Source organism: Lissotriton vulgaris, unplaced genomic scaffold (assembly GCF_964263255.1).
Source record: "Lissotriton vulgaris unplaced genomic scaffold, aLisVul1.2 SCAFFOLD_870, whole genome shotgun sequence".
Classification (NCBI taxonomy): domain Eukaryota; kingdom Metazoa; phylum Chordata; class Amphibia; order Caudata; family Salamandridae; genus Lissotriton; species Lissotriton vulgaris.
In genome coordinates this window covers 415,439-431,261 of record NW_028255105.1, presented here as the reverse complement: position 1 = coordinate 431,261, position 15,823 = coordinate 415,439, and the positions used below count along the sequence as shown (strand labels likewise).

Below are 15,823 nucleotides of genomic sequence, written 5' to 3'. Positions count from 1 at the left end.
GATAGTATTATGTTGCGGTATTGTGTGTGTGGTTGTTATCTTCACTAGTAACGCTTTGTATTGTAGCGTTTTTGTGTCTTTATTACAATTCTTGTCGTGTGTGTATGACTGGTTGTCGTCTAATATTTCAGCGTTTTGTGTTTCCTTGCAGTTCTGTTTGCACTTTGTGTAGGGATGGGTTGTAGTCCCATTTCTTTTTGTAATGACACGTAGTTTGTTTAGGAGTGGGTTGTAGTCCCATGTTCCTTAGTAATGGGTTTTGGATTAATATCCCAATTAAGGAGTCCCATATTCTATTTTGACCATTTGTTCAAAGGTGCAGTGAGAAGTTTTTTTACTTTTGAATGGGTTTCAGTCCCATTACCCTGGTTCATGCTAAATTGTTGAGGAGTGTATTGTCTTGGAGTGGGTTTTAGTCCCATCATCCTGTTTCATGTTAATTTTTTTTTAAGAGGGGGTGTTGTTCCACCCTGCTGTCTTTCTTTTAGGGGGTGTCAGTCCCACCTAGGTAACGTTACACTAGGGTTTGAGTCCCTTTTAGTGTCCCTCAATACAGGGTTAGTTTTTTTTCTTGGCTATGTCTCAGTCTTCTCGTGTGAGAAGCACTTCTGTGTGGGTTTTTAGTCCCATCACCAAAGTCTTTGGTTTATTATTCTTGTTTAACATTCTTTGTCCCTAGTTCTTGGGACAGGTTAGGGTTACAGTACCTTTATACTTTTATTCACTTTCAAGGTCTTTTGATCCATAGGTAGGCTTTTGGTTTTGGTCTCATTTTTCTTGTTTTTCTCTTGGTCCTTAGTTTTTAGGGCAAGATATGGGTCTTAGTCCCTTTACTTTAGGGTAGGAATTTTGGTTTTTTTTTAGTCCTTTTGCATCCTTTATTAAAGGTGTAGCATTATTAATTTGTGGCATTATTTTGCTCATGTCTGAATTACTTTCTTGCGTTTTGATGAGCTCTTTTCAGTATTTTCTGAGATCTTGGTTGGTTTTTTTTTGAGCTCAGGATTTTACTTATTCTAAAATTGTTCAATATTAGAGGAGGAAGAGGATGGTGAGGTTTATTTCATCTGTTCACTTTCTTTCTTTCTTCTTTATCAGCTTTTGTATTTCTGTTTTCCCTCTCACGATGTTATTTTATTCCATCCCTGGGTTACAGATTTCTTCGTTTTTGTATTATATTTCTGTTCTTCCTTTTTCCCTTTAACTTTATTGTGTTCCGTTATAAAGGGAGAGGATAATGTAGTATCCTTGCACTATCCCCTTTCATTATAGAATGTTCTAGCTATGATGCTCTGTGGAATGTTAGCAGTCTGTGGGCTTAGGCTGGCAGTTGGCTTGGGGCTGAGCATCTTGCAGGATGTTCCTGTTGGGGTCCTATTGGTTTATACCATCATATCTACCTAACTTGTAATAAACCACTTATCTACACCAACCGTCTATGGACTTAATTACTACAATTTTCCAATAGATTTAAGACATATTCAGTTTGCCATGTTTTTCACCATTAAATCAGCAGTATGAAAACTGGTAACATAGCATCCTCTAGTTTTAGTAAATGGTTCACAAGAATACGGAGTAGAGAATATCTTGATCGCACACATTCACCTTGGGCAATTTTAGGGCAAAGGCATCATATGCGTTCGTGGAACGCATATGATACCTTTGAGTGATCATGTGGTAATAGCTGTCTATAAGGGCAGAAGAGATTAGACCTGGAGATGATAGAAGACCGTCACATGAAAATTAGCATTTGAGATAGCGTAGATATATTTCCTGGTTAGGAGCTGAGCCTCTAAGACATATAGGGCAGAGTTAGTATATTAGATGGGCGCTGGCACTGGGTGGGTACCCAACATCCTCGTTGTGGCTTTTTCGCTCTCAAACCACTTCAGTAGCTGGGTTTAAGTTCCAGCACTAAGTTGTTTTCTCCCTATGCAGTTTCAATTCCTCTCTTTTCCTTTTTGACCCATGCTTCATAGAGATCACACACAATGGTCAGGCAATGCCAAGTTAGTTGAGCTGGATGCTCTGAATTTCCATACGTTACTAAATAGACATGATTATATTTAGTTATTTTCAAAAGGAAGTTGTGTGCAGTCTCCAATTCCCAGTAAGAGCTCCTGGGCTAGCGTTGGCACAAGGTTCTGGAATCCATTTGAAGTAGACTGGACTCAATTATTTGGTAGTAAGTGTATTTAAGAGGTAAAGGAGAGTTCATTGGCCCTGTAGGTGTTCCAACCCAACACTGGATAGCAATTTTCGAAATACTTTATGAGAATTTAAGCTGCACTGTATCACGGGAAAGCAAGAGAATGGCAGTGGTTTGTGACAATTTTTTACCGATCACATTAGTGTCAACCACCAGTGGGATGCTAGTTCATCTTTTTTTTTTACCCTTACTTGGCTCTCCCTTCAGAACCAGCTTGGAGCATCTGAAAAGGGGAATATTACAAGCGTACTGCAAGAAGATCTTCTGCTAACTACCAAGAAAATCAGAACAAATTTAATCTATTTGGCAAGGGCTTTGTTTCAGAAAAGAGAAAACCAGTTTCCCTACCTGGTATATAGGGATATATGGACATGCCTCTTTTGTTAAGACTGGAGGTGTTTTGGGGGTACAAGTAGAGCTGGCTACATAATACCTGCATACACATACTTGAGTTCAGTAGAAACAGCCCTGATAAAAACTCCTGGTGAATCGTTCTTTACCTATACAAACCTTCCAATCAGCGCTACCACTGATTTGGACCACCAGCACTGAGCCAGCATCAACCCACTGAGATAACTTTGTTCAATGTTAGTTTCACTGAGGTAGCCACGTCAGTCACCTTGGCCACTGTGTGCTGCGGATTAACAGCTTCATACTGGAGGACAACACTGAGTGTTGCACCTTCCTTTTACGTCACCTAGATGGACAGTGCATCATTGTTTGACTTAAAGTTGCTACAACTACACTTTGACTCTTTCTCAGTACTACTTATGTGAGCTGGAATTTAGACATCAATGAGCAAGAGTTACCACCTTCTCAGCGCTTGGGCCAGCATGAATTCAGGTAGCCGACTAGGTTTGATGTCATTGCAACAAATATCATATGTTAGATCAATCAATGCACTGTATTTTGATTTGAGCTGAAAGACCTTGACAGACATTGAAAGTTGAGATACAGTGAACCCCTTTAATTCCTTAGAAGCACATACCAAGGGACTGTGTTGTTTGGTGGGGTGTCAAAACTTGGCCCTTTTATAAACCATAGAAGATGTTCCCTTTTATTGATCTTAAGGATGTTTTCACATTTTCTTCACTCATTTAAGACCAAGGCCTCTCTCCTTTAACCATTCTTTTAGTTTGACTATGTTATTACCTTTTCACAGAAGCCTAGTCTGAGCCATTCAGTTCTTTATTTCTTAACTGCCTTCTTGCTTAGTTATGCTGTTAAATATGAGACTGCACATATTTTCGTCATGGGTCTCTGTGCTGCTCTGGCCTACTAAAAAATAATCTATTTGTTTAAAATGGTTGGACTGTGGAAGTTAAACCCAGAGCCATTTCCTCACAAACATCTTATTAATATTCAATATTCTGTAACAGCTTAAATGTTCCCATATTATATAACACAGACCTAGTACCAAGGAATAGATGGTTGTTTACGTAGATGATATATATATTGCAGCAGGAGCATCTCAGATATGATGAGACCTGTATTATGATGTGAGACAGTGAGAGATACTTTAAGGTCAAATCCTAAAAACAAAGAGGCAAGCATAAGATGCACTTTTGAAGGTATGGTACATGAATATTGACTCCAAAAACTTGTTTGAGCATAATATTGTGGTTAAGCTATTGTTTGTGCAAGCATATCATGGAACACAATATTGAGAGTGAGCATATATGTATCTGTAATATTTACTATCCTAAGATTTTATGGTATGATATTGAGATTTATCGATTATGTAATATGACTTTTTTGTAAACATTTAATTTAGAAATATGTTAAAATATAATTATTTTTACAATATTTCTGTGATCACTATTTTTTGGGTTGTGGGTTTATCGGGCGAATGGATGGACAGTATAATGAAAAATATGATTCTATGCCTAACTTATGTTGAAGTATATTAGTAATCTTTTTTATATGTGACATTGTTCATTAATTCTATTTTTGGGTGCTGCGGATTTTATTGGAGGATTAGGTGGGTATTGTAATATGTTGAAAGTATATGATGATAACAATGTATTTCATTAATTTCAATGTTTATCAACGTATTTATACTTTATATATTGTAATAAATAAGAAAAAGGATTTCTTCTTTGGAGGGTTGACTGAATAGTTTATTGTGATATGGAAGATCTATGTACATATATATTGGGGCATTATTTGGTGGGGAATGGAAAATAATATTTTTAGATACTGTTTAAACTCGTTAAAATATATACAGTTTAATATAAAAGATACGTAAATAACTATTTTAAAATAAGGTTTTAAAGGTGGCTTTATGTACAGATATGCATATGCATAATTTTAGCAATTATCGTACAGTTGTAGAAAATATGTTTGTATTCATTATAATGTAATTATAAATGACTGTTTAAATTATTTTAGGATTTTTCTTTGTAAAAATATTTTAAAATGTTGCATATTTAAATATTTTAACATAATGTGTGAGATGTTTATGAATGCTAATTAAATTATTATATTTGCATAGGAACATTTAGATATTTATTTTTTTGCAACGTTTTATAAAGCCCAAACTTGGCCCGCAACCGAATCGGGTATCAGAGCACTTTACATAGCACCAGTTATGTTACATGAGGACACACATTCATTTTTGTTAGGCACGGGGAGATTAAGTCATTTGCCCAGAATCACAGGATGTTCAGCGTCGTTACCGAGACTCAAACCCAATTCCCCAGGTCCGAGGTTGAACGCCCTACCCGTTAGGCCAACACCTATCCTCTATAGTAATGATAATTTAAACTTTATTGTAGAGAATTGTGTAAAGTTTACTTTAATTACTTAAAGCAGTAGTAAGTTTACTTAGTTACAAAAATAGAGTCTATTTTATGTTCTCAATGTTTTGGTTTTTGTTATTTTTGTATCTACTATTTTTTTTAATGATATTGTTTATTGTTGATATTTTTGTGCCTACCATTATAAGTTCTGAAATCTACCACGTAAGTACTATGGCATTTTTGTACCACAATATTTTTATAGTTGATAATCTGACAAACAATAATTAGGATAACATACTGTAGAGCTTTAAAAACATATTAATATAGTTATTATTTACAATTTAAATACAGTGAGAACAAATGTTCCCCCCTCAATTATTTAGGGAGTCATGCTTATCACAACACTACTTCATGCTTTCCTTCCTTTTCTCTACTATATTTAGAAAAAAACATTAAATACTGTGAGGAAGCTGTGATTGTTTTGTTGATTGACTCAGAACAAGACATATATCTTAAAGAAGGCTATATTCTTGACAATCAATTTTTTACTATGACAGTGCAATACATACTGGTTAAAATGTTTTGAATATAATCCTTTAAATGAAACAAAAAGAAAATCCACAGATGCGTAAGGAACATATGCAAAGTTATTAACCACTTCACTCTTATCAGCTTAGCTCTAATTATAGTAAGTTTAATCCGATAATGGATCTGCACTTAAAACCACTTACCATCATCTGCATCGTCATTGGACATGATGGCTACACATTTCTCCCACACCGTCTTTATATCAGCTCTGTAGCGATCACAGGTACAAAGTAACATGGGCAGGAGAAGTGCCTGCACTACTGAACACCAGAGAACGCACAAGACCATCCAGTCATAAGATGTATCAAACTTCAAGCTAGCAAAGCTCACAACCTAGGGATATAAAACAAATATATATGTTTAGAACTAATATGAAGATATATTGTCTACGTGATATTTCAGAAAATGTTATTGAATCAATGTGTGTCACTTATAAAAGCAAATGTGACTTACAAGTCAGCAGCCAAATATCAACATTATCCCTGACAAGGTTTTCACTCACTGAAGGTTGTTTCAAGAGCTAGTAAGATGGTGTAGGGCATGACTTGAGATGTGAATAGACATATGGTCATTTAAAGTACAACAGACCAAGAATTGGGAAAGAAAATCATGGCTGTATTTAATGAATAGATTGAGTTTAGTACTGTTAGTCAATATGCCTGATAATGTCTATACAGAGCTTGAATGATAAGTGAGGCCTTCTCTACATGTTACCCAGTGTGGTGTCATTCAATGAGAAAGATCCCAGCACTTTTCATTTTCAGATGTCAACAATTTACTCTAGTTGTAGTAAAATATATTATCTGTGCAGTGTTTAATCTTCTATTCCACAAACTGATCTATCCACATAGAGACTGCAAGACTGCCTTTGGACACACAGGTGTATGGGATTAAGAGATTTGACCTCACCCACACCTTGGGAGAACCCCACTGTCATTGTCTTCATCGTGTAACAAATAATTGATTAAAAAGCCATGAAAATATGTAGAAATTGTGGCTACACATTGAACTTCATAATAACAATATGCTGACTATTGAAAAGAAAACATTCTGAAATAATCCACAGTCAACAACGTTCCAATATTACACTTCTTCAACACTGCAACCATGAACGGAAATCACAAGAACTAGCACACAAGTGAAAGATAAAGGTAAAAGACAGTCAGCCTTAAAACAGTTGTATACTTCTACCCAGTTCCTCAACATTTGTTGACTGCTTGTAAGTTCTAATCATTCCCTTGATTATTAAAACCCACATTATCCCATGGCAGAAGCAAAGTTGAAATGGTGTTTCACCACAACCCCTATTGGGTGTAATGTTGGATTTAACCAATCAATTGGTGTCTATGACTAGACCAGTTGATAGACTTAGGGCCTGATTCATAAAGGGCCTCTGCATAAATGGCGGAGACCCCGCAGTCATGGGGGTGCCTCCGCACTGGTGGAATCTCTTGAATAAGATTCCTCAATGTAGAGATTTCACCCGGAGTATGCAGCCTTCCCCATGACTCATCGGCCTCTGCCAAAAGTGCTGAGACCCTTTGTGAATCAGGCCTGCACTCTTTAGGGTTCATGTGATATTCTAGAGTTACTCGGATATTTTGGCAAAGCAGCAATATGACAATCTATATATAATTGCAAGACATATATAAACAAATAAACTGATTTAATTACTCCCTGTAGTAAATAATAAATAACTAATTGTCCTTTCAATCAGATTCATTTCAGCAGCCATTTAATGAGATTATTATCACTGTTTCATAGGGTGAAATAATCTCTAATTTAGTTTTTGTCTTCCAATGCTTTTTTCAAGTGCATGTTTGAAAAGTCAGTGTACAGTGTGCAGTGGAATAAAATGTTTTTAGCTGCCTCATTTACAATGGATGAAGGGTAAACCAAAGATTAACTGAACAACCATTATGAAATGTAGGACAGAGGGTAATAGCCATTAAGTTTCCCTGACACCAAACTAAGCTTTCATGACCCCTCTTTTTCAAATAGCCCAGTATGGATCATTGATCTTTTACCAATCCTGCTCACTTTGCAGAGTTGGTCTGACTTTTTTAAAACCAGGTAAATAGTGGCAGTGGAATAGAGGTCTCTTTTGGTTGTGGTAAATCTGTGTTGCTTCTGACAGTGTGAACCATGCAGTGACGCTAGAATGTCCTATTTAGTCACAATCTCTAATTCAGCTTTGATGTTGTTTTAATCTTTTTCTGAAAGATAAAATGTTGCAGAAAAAACATAGATCTTATTGGGGACATTCACATCTGCTGCCATTGCTGTTCAATGTGGAATACTGCAGTACTCCTGATGTCTCAACCAGTCTTAAATACATACTTGAAACCCATTATTGATCTATTGAGAGCAAATTTACTTTAACTTCAATGCCATGCCAATGGAAGACAACGACATACCAGTCATCCCAAGAGGGCTTGCTTTTCGTATCATGTTCATGGTGCGAAAGTTGCTGCGGGACCATGGCCTAAAACTAATAGACACTCAAGCATGTTATTGTGAATGTTACTGTGCAGTAACCCTATGTCTGACTTTTGAGTGTCTTCGTGGTATAAAACCCTACAACTTTGAGATATGTCTAAATTGTCAGACTTACTCAAATGAGTCAATTGAATATCATTAAGATTAAATGTAATTACAAAGATAACTAGAAGGTCTGTGTTAGCCCAGTGTCCTTGAACGTTTCTGACTGCATGTTCTTTAGTTTACTTCTCTGCTGAAAGGTAGACTGCTAAGTTCTATAGCCACTGTGAACATATATCTCGGGCCTTTCGCCTTCTAAAATGTGTCCAGTTTTTTGGGAACCTGTTTATTTATTGTTCTTCCTCCTTCCGCAGGGCTTTTCTCCTGTCTGGGTGCCCAGCATTTCTCCTTGGCCCGGGGACTTCCTCAGAAGCATTCAAGGAACAACAAGGCAGCACCTTCTAGGTCTCCTGGCCACCATAGTCCTCTTGCAGAGCACCCGGGACCGTGAAAGTAAGGTCACACTCCCACAGGACCAGTCCATAGAACATCCAGGGCTTACAGTGAATGAGATTCAGATAGTGAGACTCACTCATGGCAGAAGTTGAAATAACAGGCAGTCTAAAAAGCCATCAATAAAGGGGATTAAATGGGTTAGAACTCATTTTTCATACCTTACCTTCAATAATAAAAGACATAAAATAAAAGCAAGAGCAAGCTCGTTTTATCTTTTCCATTTTTCAAATTAGTACAGTCCATTTTTAAAAAAGACTGAATTCTTGTTTCACATGCTCCTTCAATATACAGCACATTATTGCCATGTCCTGTCTGATACATTCAAATAGTTCTGGAGTTTAGCTGTCAGTGCTTTGCACTCTAGGGGCCTGATTCACAAAGGTAAACTTAAAATTTAGTGTACGTTTACTCTTTTACAGTACTTACAAACTATGATTTATTAGTAACTTTACAACTGCGTAGAACTCCGCCTGTCCTCTCTTAATGTGCAGAGTTCTCCGCCCGACTGCACAGTCTCCACAGTCATAAAGTTACTATTAAAATGTAGTTGGTGAATCCCAAAAAACAGAGTAAACTTAGATATAAGTGTAAGTTTTCCTTTGTGAAACAGGCCCTAGGAATTTCTTATTCACCCATTATCTGCTTTACACATCACAAGCATAGGCTTTTCAAAGACCACCAGGTAAAGTTTCGCTGGCCAAAATCCAGGACTGGTTAAAGGTGGCAACCAATGGATGTAGTCACTTGGAGCCTTGTTCACATGATTACTAGGAGTTCACTCTTTCATATGCATCCTATACAACCAAATATTGACAATACCCACTTATTTAGCTTTTTTATTCTGTACATGTTTTACCAAGCTTTCCAAACACAACACCACCACAGGGGTTTACCATGGAAGGCAGCAGTACATGCTTTCCGAAAACAACAAATTGGTGCAGGCGGTTGATACAGTGGGGCAGACTTCTATGCCTCACACGCCCACCATCCCTCCTACTTCTCCATTATCCCAACCAGGCCCACCACCACCCCCAGTTCCTCCATAGCTGATGTCACAGTGTCATTATGTCAATGCCTATACAATGCTCTACAGTCATTTTATAGTCCTACATATGCTCTGTGCAATTTTAGTGTTACAGATGGAAAGATTTCCCAGGAGCCTCTTCGTGCATGTATCACATTGTCTGTTGTGCCCACTTGCACATGCAGATGAGGGACTGGAGGTGCTGCTAAGAAAATGGATTCCCACCCAGGGAAGATTCTGTGCACTCTTCTAGGCTGCTAAGGGTTCTACCAACATTTGATTGGCTGAGGGTGCAGGAGACATCCCCCAATTGGGGTACAAGAGCCTGGTAGAGAGAGTGTCACAAGTTCACGGGCGCCTAATGCTTTCCCACGAGCAGACTTGTGTCCAAATTTCTACTCTGGCTATCTTGATGTATCTGATTCTGATCCTGCTTCAGCGCCTCACATTGTATGTATTCAGTATAATTAAACATATTACTTTAAACGGCTTAAACTCCGTCAGCAACACTGCCATAAATGTTACGTCTGGCGATGGCTACACTTCACATATCAGGAGAAAACCTCCTAGCCACAGTGAGTCTGCGCCTGAGTTATGGATTTTCCACCCTTCCACTCTTACCATATATTCCATTATCTATTGTTTAGTTTTCAGGATTCAAAATAAAAAATAAATGTAGTTCAAACAGTTCCTTCACACTTTTCCCTCACATCAGTCTCCTAATTCTACCTCTTTCTCCGAGGACATTTGCCACATTTACCAACCATGGGGAAGGCACAATATTACAGCCCCTGAAGCTTACTTCTCTGCCTTGGTATTGCCTTTTCTGCTAGCTCACTCTTCTTCTGCTTTCACCTCCTCTCCTTCCCCATCAATCTTCCTCCATCCTTCTTCCTCTATCCTCCAATCATACACATGCTTCTAGCGGCCTCCTCTCACCCGGTACAGCAGTAATGCACTCCATCCTTTCTAATCCTCTGACATATGTCCTACCTTCCCTCCCTCCTTGTCACTTTCCTAGGGCTCTTCCTCAGCTTACACCACATACTATCCCTCATCATCCTTTCCAGTGTCATACACTAGGTCCCAACAGCCCCTGCGAGGAAGGGCACCCTGGGGGTCACAACCCTTCAGGGGACCCCTATGCAGCCGAATGTCAATAAATATTTGTAACATATGGTACACTCAGGGCCCCTTCATCCCACTCTGCAGGAAGCCCTGTCATTCTGCTTTACTCCACTGCTCTTTTCACCATCCTCTATCATAACTTCTTCTCCATCTTCCTTTCATACTTCTACATCTCACCTTCTTTTTTAACCCTTCTGTCTCTACTCCTCCTCTATACTGACCTTTCTATTTAACACACATACACCTGACTCACTAAAACTTTCTCCATATGCGCACTACCCTCACGCACATCTTTCTCTTTTTCCTCAAACATCCCCTTACTCACACTTCTCGTACACACTCTGTTGCAACTTCATCTCCTGCACACTCTGTTGTACATTCACACTTTTTTCTCAATACAAGTTTATTACATGCTTTACTTCCCTTTCACAGACTCACAATTGGGCCAGTGTTGGCCGTGTGTTTATGCTTCTTTTCACAAGTGAACAATCATGCTTGAATCTCGCACCAGTAAACATAAAGCTAAGTTCTCTACTGCAGCATTATGGACTAGATGCCCACCGGATGATGTCTGTAGAGGAAGCCTATGCAGAAATACCCACTTAAATGGATGCTTTGATGATTTCAAGGATTGTGAACTTTTTACCGAAGTTTAGTTGTAAGTTAGAAGCATACTATTCTTGTGGGCTCACCTAGAAGATGTTTGTCTTTCCATCGGTTTCTGTGCTATTCAAGACAGTTTCTCAAGGAGCCAAAAACGTATTAGGTAATTTGGAGCAGCCTTGGCTCTAGTCTAACAAAGCACTAGTCAGACACAAACATGCAAACTCTTTCTGCCAACAACCTACTTCCCCAAGAGTACAATCACCACAAGCTGCTACAGGCTAGAATACAGAGTAACACTTCTGAGATTGTTTCAGCTTACACACATGATGGTTTAATGCTTGTACTTTCATTAGTACCAAAGAAAGTATTTAGGGATTTTTGCTATGTAAATATGAAAATACAAATGAAATGGTCATGGGAATGTGGTAACAAAAAAAGTGGGCACAAACATATCTAGCTGCCTTTTAGGAAATTAGAGATGTTTGAGCATGACAAGGGCTAGAAAGGACCTATATGGCATGAAAGCAACATTGAGCCTGATGTATCATTCCCATTTGCTAACAAGGGCTGTGCAATTTGCACACTGACTGATTTATGAATTGAAATGTAATTTGCTATGCAACCTTTGTACCATACGGTTGCACTGTGATTTGTCTGTTTACAGGGGCTCGCAAAAAGACCTGCCTAATAATTATTGATTTGTCAGGTCTCATTTTCTGATACCCTGTGAATGGCTGCTAACGCTAGGATGGAAGCCTTCAAGGGACAACAAACCCTGTCACTGTGTTTGCTTCCCCCCCCAAAAAAATTAATATATATATATATTTTTTTTTTATTATTATTTTTTTATTTCTTTTTAAACAGCCTATGTTCATTAAAGTAAATATATGCTGTTTTTTTCTTCTAAAAAAATATTTCTCGTTTGGCAAGACCGCTGCCTGCTACCCCCAAGACTTCTGACCAGTGGAGGCTGCCATGTACCGAGGGTGGTAGGTGGGGGGGGGGGTTTGGGAGGGGCACTAAACTAAATAAAATAGACTTACCTTCCTAGCTTGCAGCACAACATCCTCCTCCCTTGGGTGTCTTCTGGAAGCTCCGGACGCAGGACACTGCACTACTCAATCCTGGCGCTGTTCTTACAGCATGAGAGCAGCACGAGAATTGGATAGAGCATGCTCTCTCATCCCTCCTAAGAGCGCTGGAGGCCTGCACTTTCTCTAACCTAGCTGTCCAAGGCAGCTAGGTTAAAGAAGTTTAAAATGCGCATGTCTGGCTGGCCTGCCAAGACAGCCGGCCAAAGAGACATGCACATTTCAAGGCGCACAGCTCCCTGCTCCTGTCACTCAAAAGCACTGACCCACCCCATCCTGACACTTAGTTTAGGACAGGTTGCTGAAAAATAATATGGTAATAAATAAACTTTATTATTTCTTTCAGCTCTGGAGCCTGTGTGGTGATGCTCCTCTGCTCAAATGGAGGAGCCGCCCCTGCCTTTGATTTGATTCCCTTTTGCGAATCCAAATTTTGGGTCTGTAACTCACCAACGGTTTGAGCCGCTGTTGCATTCAAAGCCACTTTCATGCCCTTCCTATTTGTATTCGGACAGGAATGCAAAAGCTCTGCTATGAGTCATAAAGAATTAAAAAATTCATAGAAGGACTTTTATATATTAAGAAAAGACCTCTTGGTATCACAAATCCTGTGATTTTGGAAATTACAGGGTTTACGACTGCAACAGGGATTTGTACATCGAGTCCATTTTCTGCCAGCTGAGGATCAAAAGTTAAGAAAACTGGTGCAGGCAAACCAACCAATGGACAAAACACTTTTAGATATGTCTTGAGTTTTAGCTTGTTACAATAAGTCTTTCTCTAAATCATGCTTCACTGATATAATTTATTTTTGTACCATCCCCTCTACCTTCCTTTCCAATACTTACTATTGATGCAGTATACCACAAGACAAGCAGAAAATCCAAACATTTTCTTAAAACACGCCCTGTCAGGGGATTGGGCACATGGTACGATGCGTAAATCTTATTGAAACTGGTACTCAATGTCTTGAGGATTTCTATAGTTTTATAACATCTATTTTTAATACTGGTTGAAAAGAGCAATAATTGTGATATTAAATGCTGCACAATTAAACATGTTATCACTATAAAATAAAAAATAAAAACTTTGGGGCAGATTTATGAGGCCGTTGCGCCTCTTTGTGCCACAATTGCGTCACTTTATTTGACGCAACTGTGTCGCAAACAATGCGCCCTATTTACAACGTGACGCATCTAGGAGATGCATCACGTTGTAAAGCACTGCACCATAAGGAGGTGTTCCTGCGCAGGGGGGGCGTTCCTGCGCAGGAACGCCTCCTGAAAGTGGCTGAGTGAAATCTATGAGATTTCACTCAGTCACTTTCAGGGCTATGCTGCGTCAAAACCCTGCGCCTGCTTGAAGCAGGCGTAGGTCTTGATGCAGCATTGTGCACATGGTGTACCCCCGAGCCTTGCTGGAGCTGCGTCGCGCTTGCGACGCAACTCCAGCAATGCACCACATTTCTGGCACAGATGCGTCACGCATCTGTGCCGTTTTTGCACCATGGTGCTGCGGCGCACAATGGGTGGCGGAGCTGTGGCGCACTGTGGCGCACGTTAACTGGCGCATCCCTGGGGATGCGCCAGTTAACATAAATCTGCCCCTTTAAGTTTTGGCTTTCTCCTGTTTAATACATTGGTGACCCTGAAAACACCACTGTTTTTCCATGACTCATTCCACTATCTGTCAAAGTTGGTTGTGCTTAGAGCAAAATTCTGACGATTGGGAGCTATGTAACTGCGCTTTTTCTAAAGTGAGCAGTGAGTGAGACAACTGTGAATTGTGACAGGCTTCTTTTAATAATATAGCTCAAAACTAGTGGTAGGTGTATTTCAGTGCAGTGAAATCACACTGAATTATCTAGAAATCCCGTACATTTCAGCTTAATTACGCAAGAAGAGTAATTCCGCGTTTAGCGCTATTTCATAATTATATATATTGGCGCTGTGTAAAGAGGTTGAAGTCAGAAGGTTTGTGCAGTGGTGAAAGGAAGGAAGGAAGTTGGTGGGAAAATTCTAAAATATACCCTTGACGTAGGTCACAGAAGACCGAAAGGCATTGGGTGAATTTTATGTGATGGCTTGGAGGAATCGAGTTTTTCTACATGGTTGTGAATAAGCCCAGATAGGCAATTCCTATGCAATTAAAATGCAAGAAATTCAGAAATCTTGTACCTTTGACGGGACAGCCATGTACTGTTAAACATGGAAATAAAAAGGATTGAAATATAGAAAGACCCCTCGTGCTGAGGAACTCACCGGTTGCTGCCGCCCGGAACGCCACTCTGCTTCCGCTTCCCAGTTGGACTCCCCGTATCCCTGGAGGGATTGACCGCCCCGCCGTGTGGTAACAGCTTGCAGCACCCGCTTCGCGGGTGCCGCTGCGCGGCGTGAGGCGTGGGGTCGAGGCCACTGGAGTGCGATCAGCTGCGGTTGGAGAAAGGAGGAGGAGGGAACATCTGAGTCAACTGAAGGCGCGAGCTGCAGGGACTACCAAGACCAGGAGTCCCTGCGCTGCACAGGTGTGCATGGCCGCGCCCCCAGCAAGACACGCCCCCCGGCCGACCAGGATTCAAAAGAGGGAAGCCTCGCCACAGAAAGCGGGACCCCTCGTGCTGAGGAACTCACCGGTTGCTGCCGCCCGGAACGCCACTCTGCTTCCGCTTCCCAGTTGGACTACCCGTATCCCTGGAGGGATTGACCGCCCCGCCGTGTGGTAACAGCTTGCAGCACCCGCTTCGCGGGTGCCGCTGCGCGGCCTGAGGCGTGGGGTCGAGGCCACTGGAGTGCGATCAGCTGCGGTTGGAGAAAGGAGGAGGAGGGAACATCTGAGTCAACTGAAGGCGCGAGCTGCAGGGACTACCAAGACCAGGAGTCCCTGCGCTGCACAGGTGTGCAAGGCCGCGCCCCCAGCAAGACACGCCCCCCCGGCCGACCAGGATTCAAAAGTGGGAAACCTCGCCACAGAAAGCGGGACCCCTCGTGCTGAGGAACTCACCGGTTGCTGCCGCCCGGAACGCCACTCTGCTTCCGCTTCCCAGTTGGACTCCCCGTATCCCTGGAGGGATTGACCGCCCCGCCGTGTGGTAACAGCTTGCAGCACCCGCTTGACGGGTGCCGCTGCGCGGCGTGAGGCGTGGGGTCGAGGCCACTGGAGTGCGATCAGCTGCGGTTGGAGAAAGGAGGAGGAGGGAACATCTGAGTCAACTGAAGGCGCGAGCTGCAGGGACTACCAAGAGCAGGAGTCCCTGCGCTGCACAGGTGTGCACGGCCGCGCCCCCAGCAAGACACGCCCCCCGGCCGAAACGCTCGGCACAAAATCAACTGGTAACCGCTCAGCGGGACGCCGAGCGAAGCCCGAGCAAAGGGCGGGCAGTCTGTGGCAGTCAGGGGCTGACAGAGGCTGGGCTGGGCCACCCCCCTTACATCTATTGCCT

General features: G+C 41.1%; 1 protein-coding gene across 1 annotated transcript in view; it reads right to left on the bottom strand.

Moving 5' to 3' along the window:
- GPR153 (G protein-coupled receptor 153) overlaps window positions 1-15,823 on the bottom strand; it is a 304,525-nt gene that overhangs the window by 74,804 nt on the left and 213,898 nt on the right. The window contains exon 3 of the mRNA XM_086951864.1: window positions 5,682-5,871. Coding sequence (XP_086807990.1) covers window positions 5,682-5,871 — 190 coding nt within the window. The remainder of the gene's footprint in view (window positions 1-5,681; window positions 5,872-15,823) is intronic.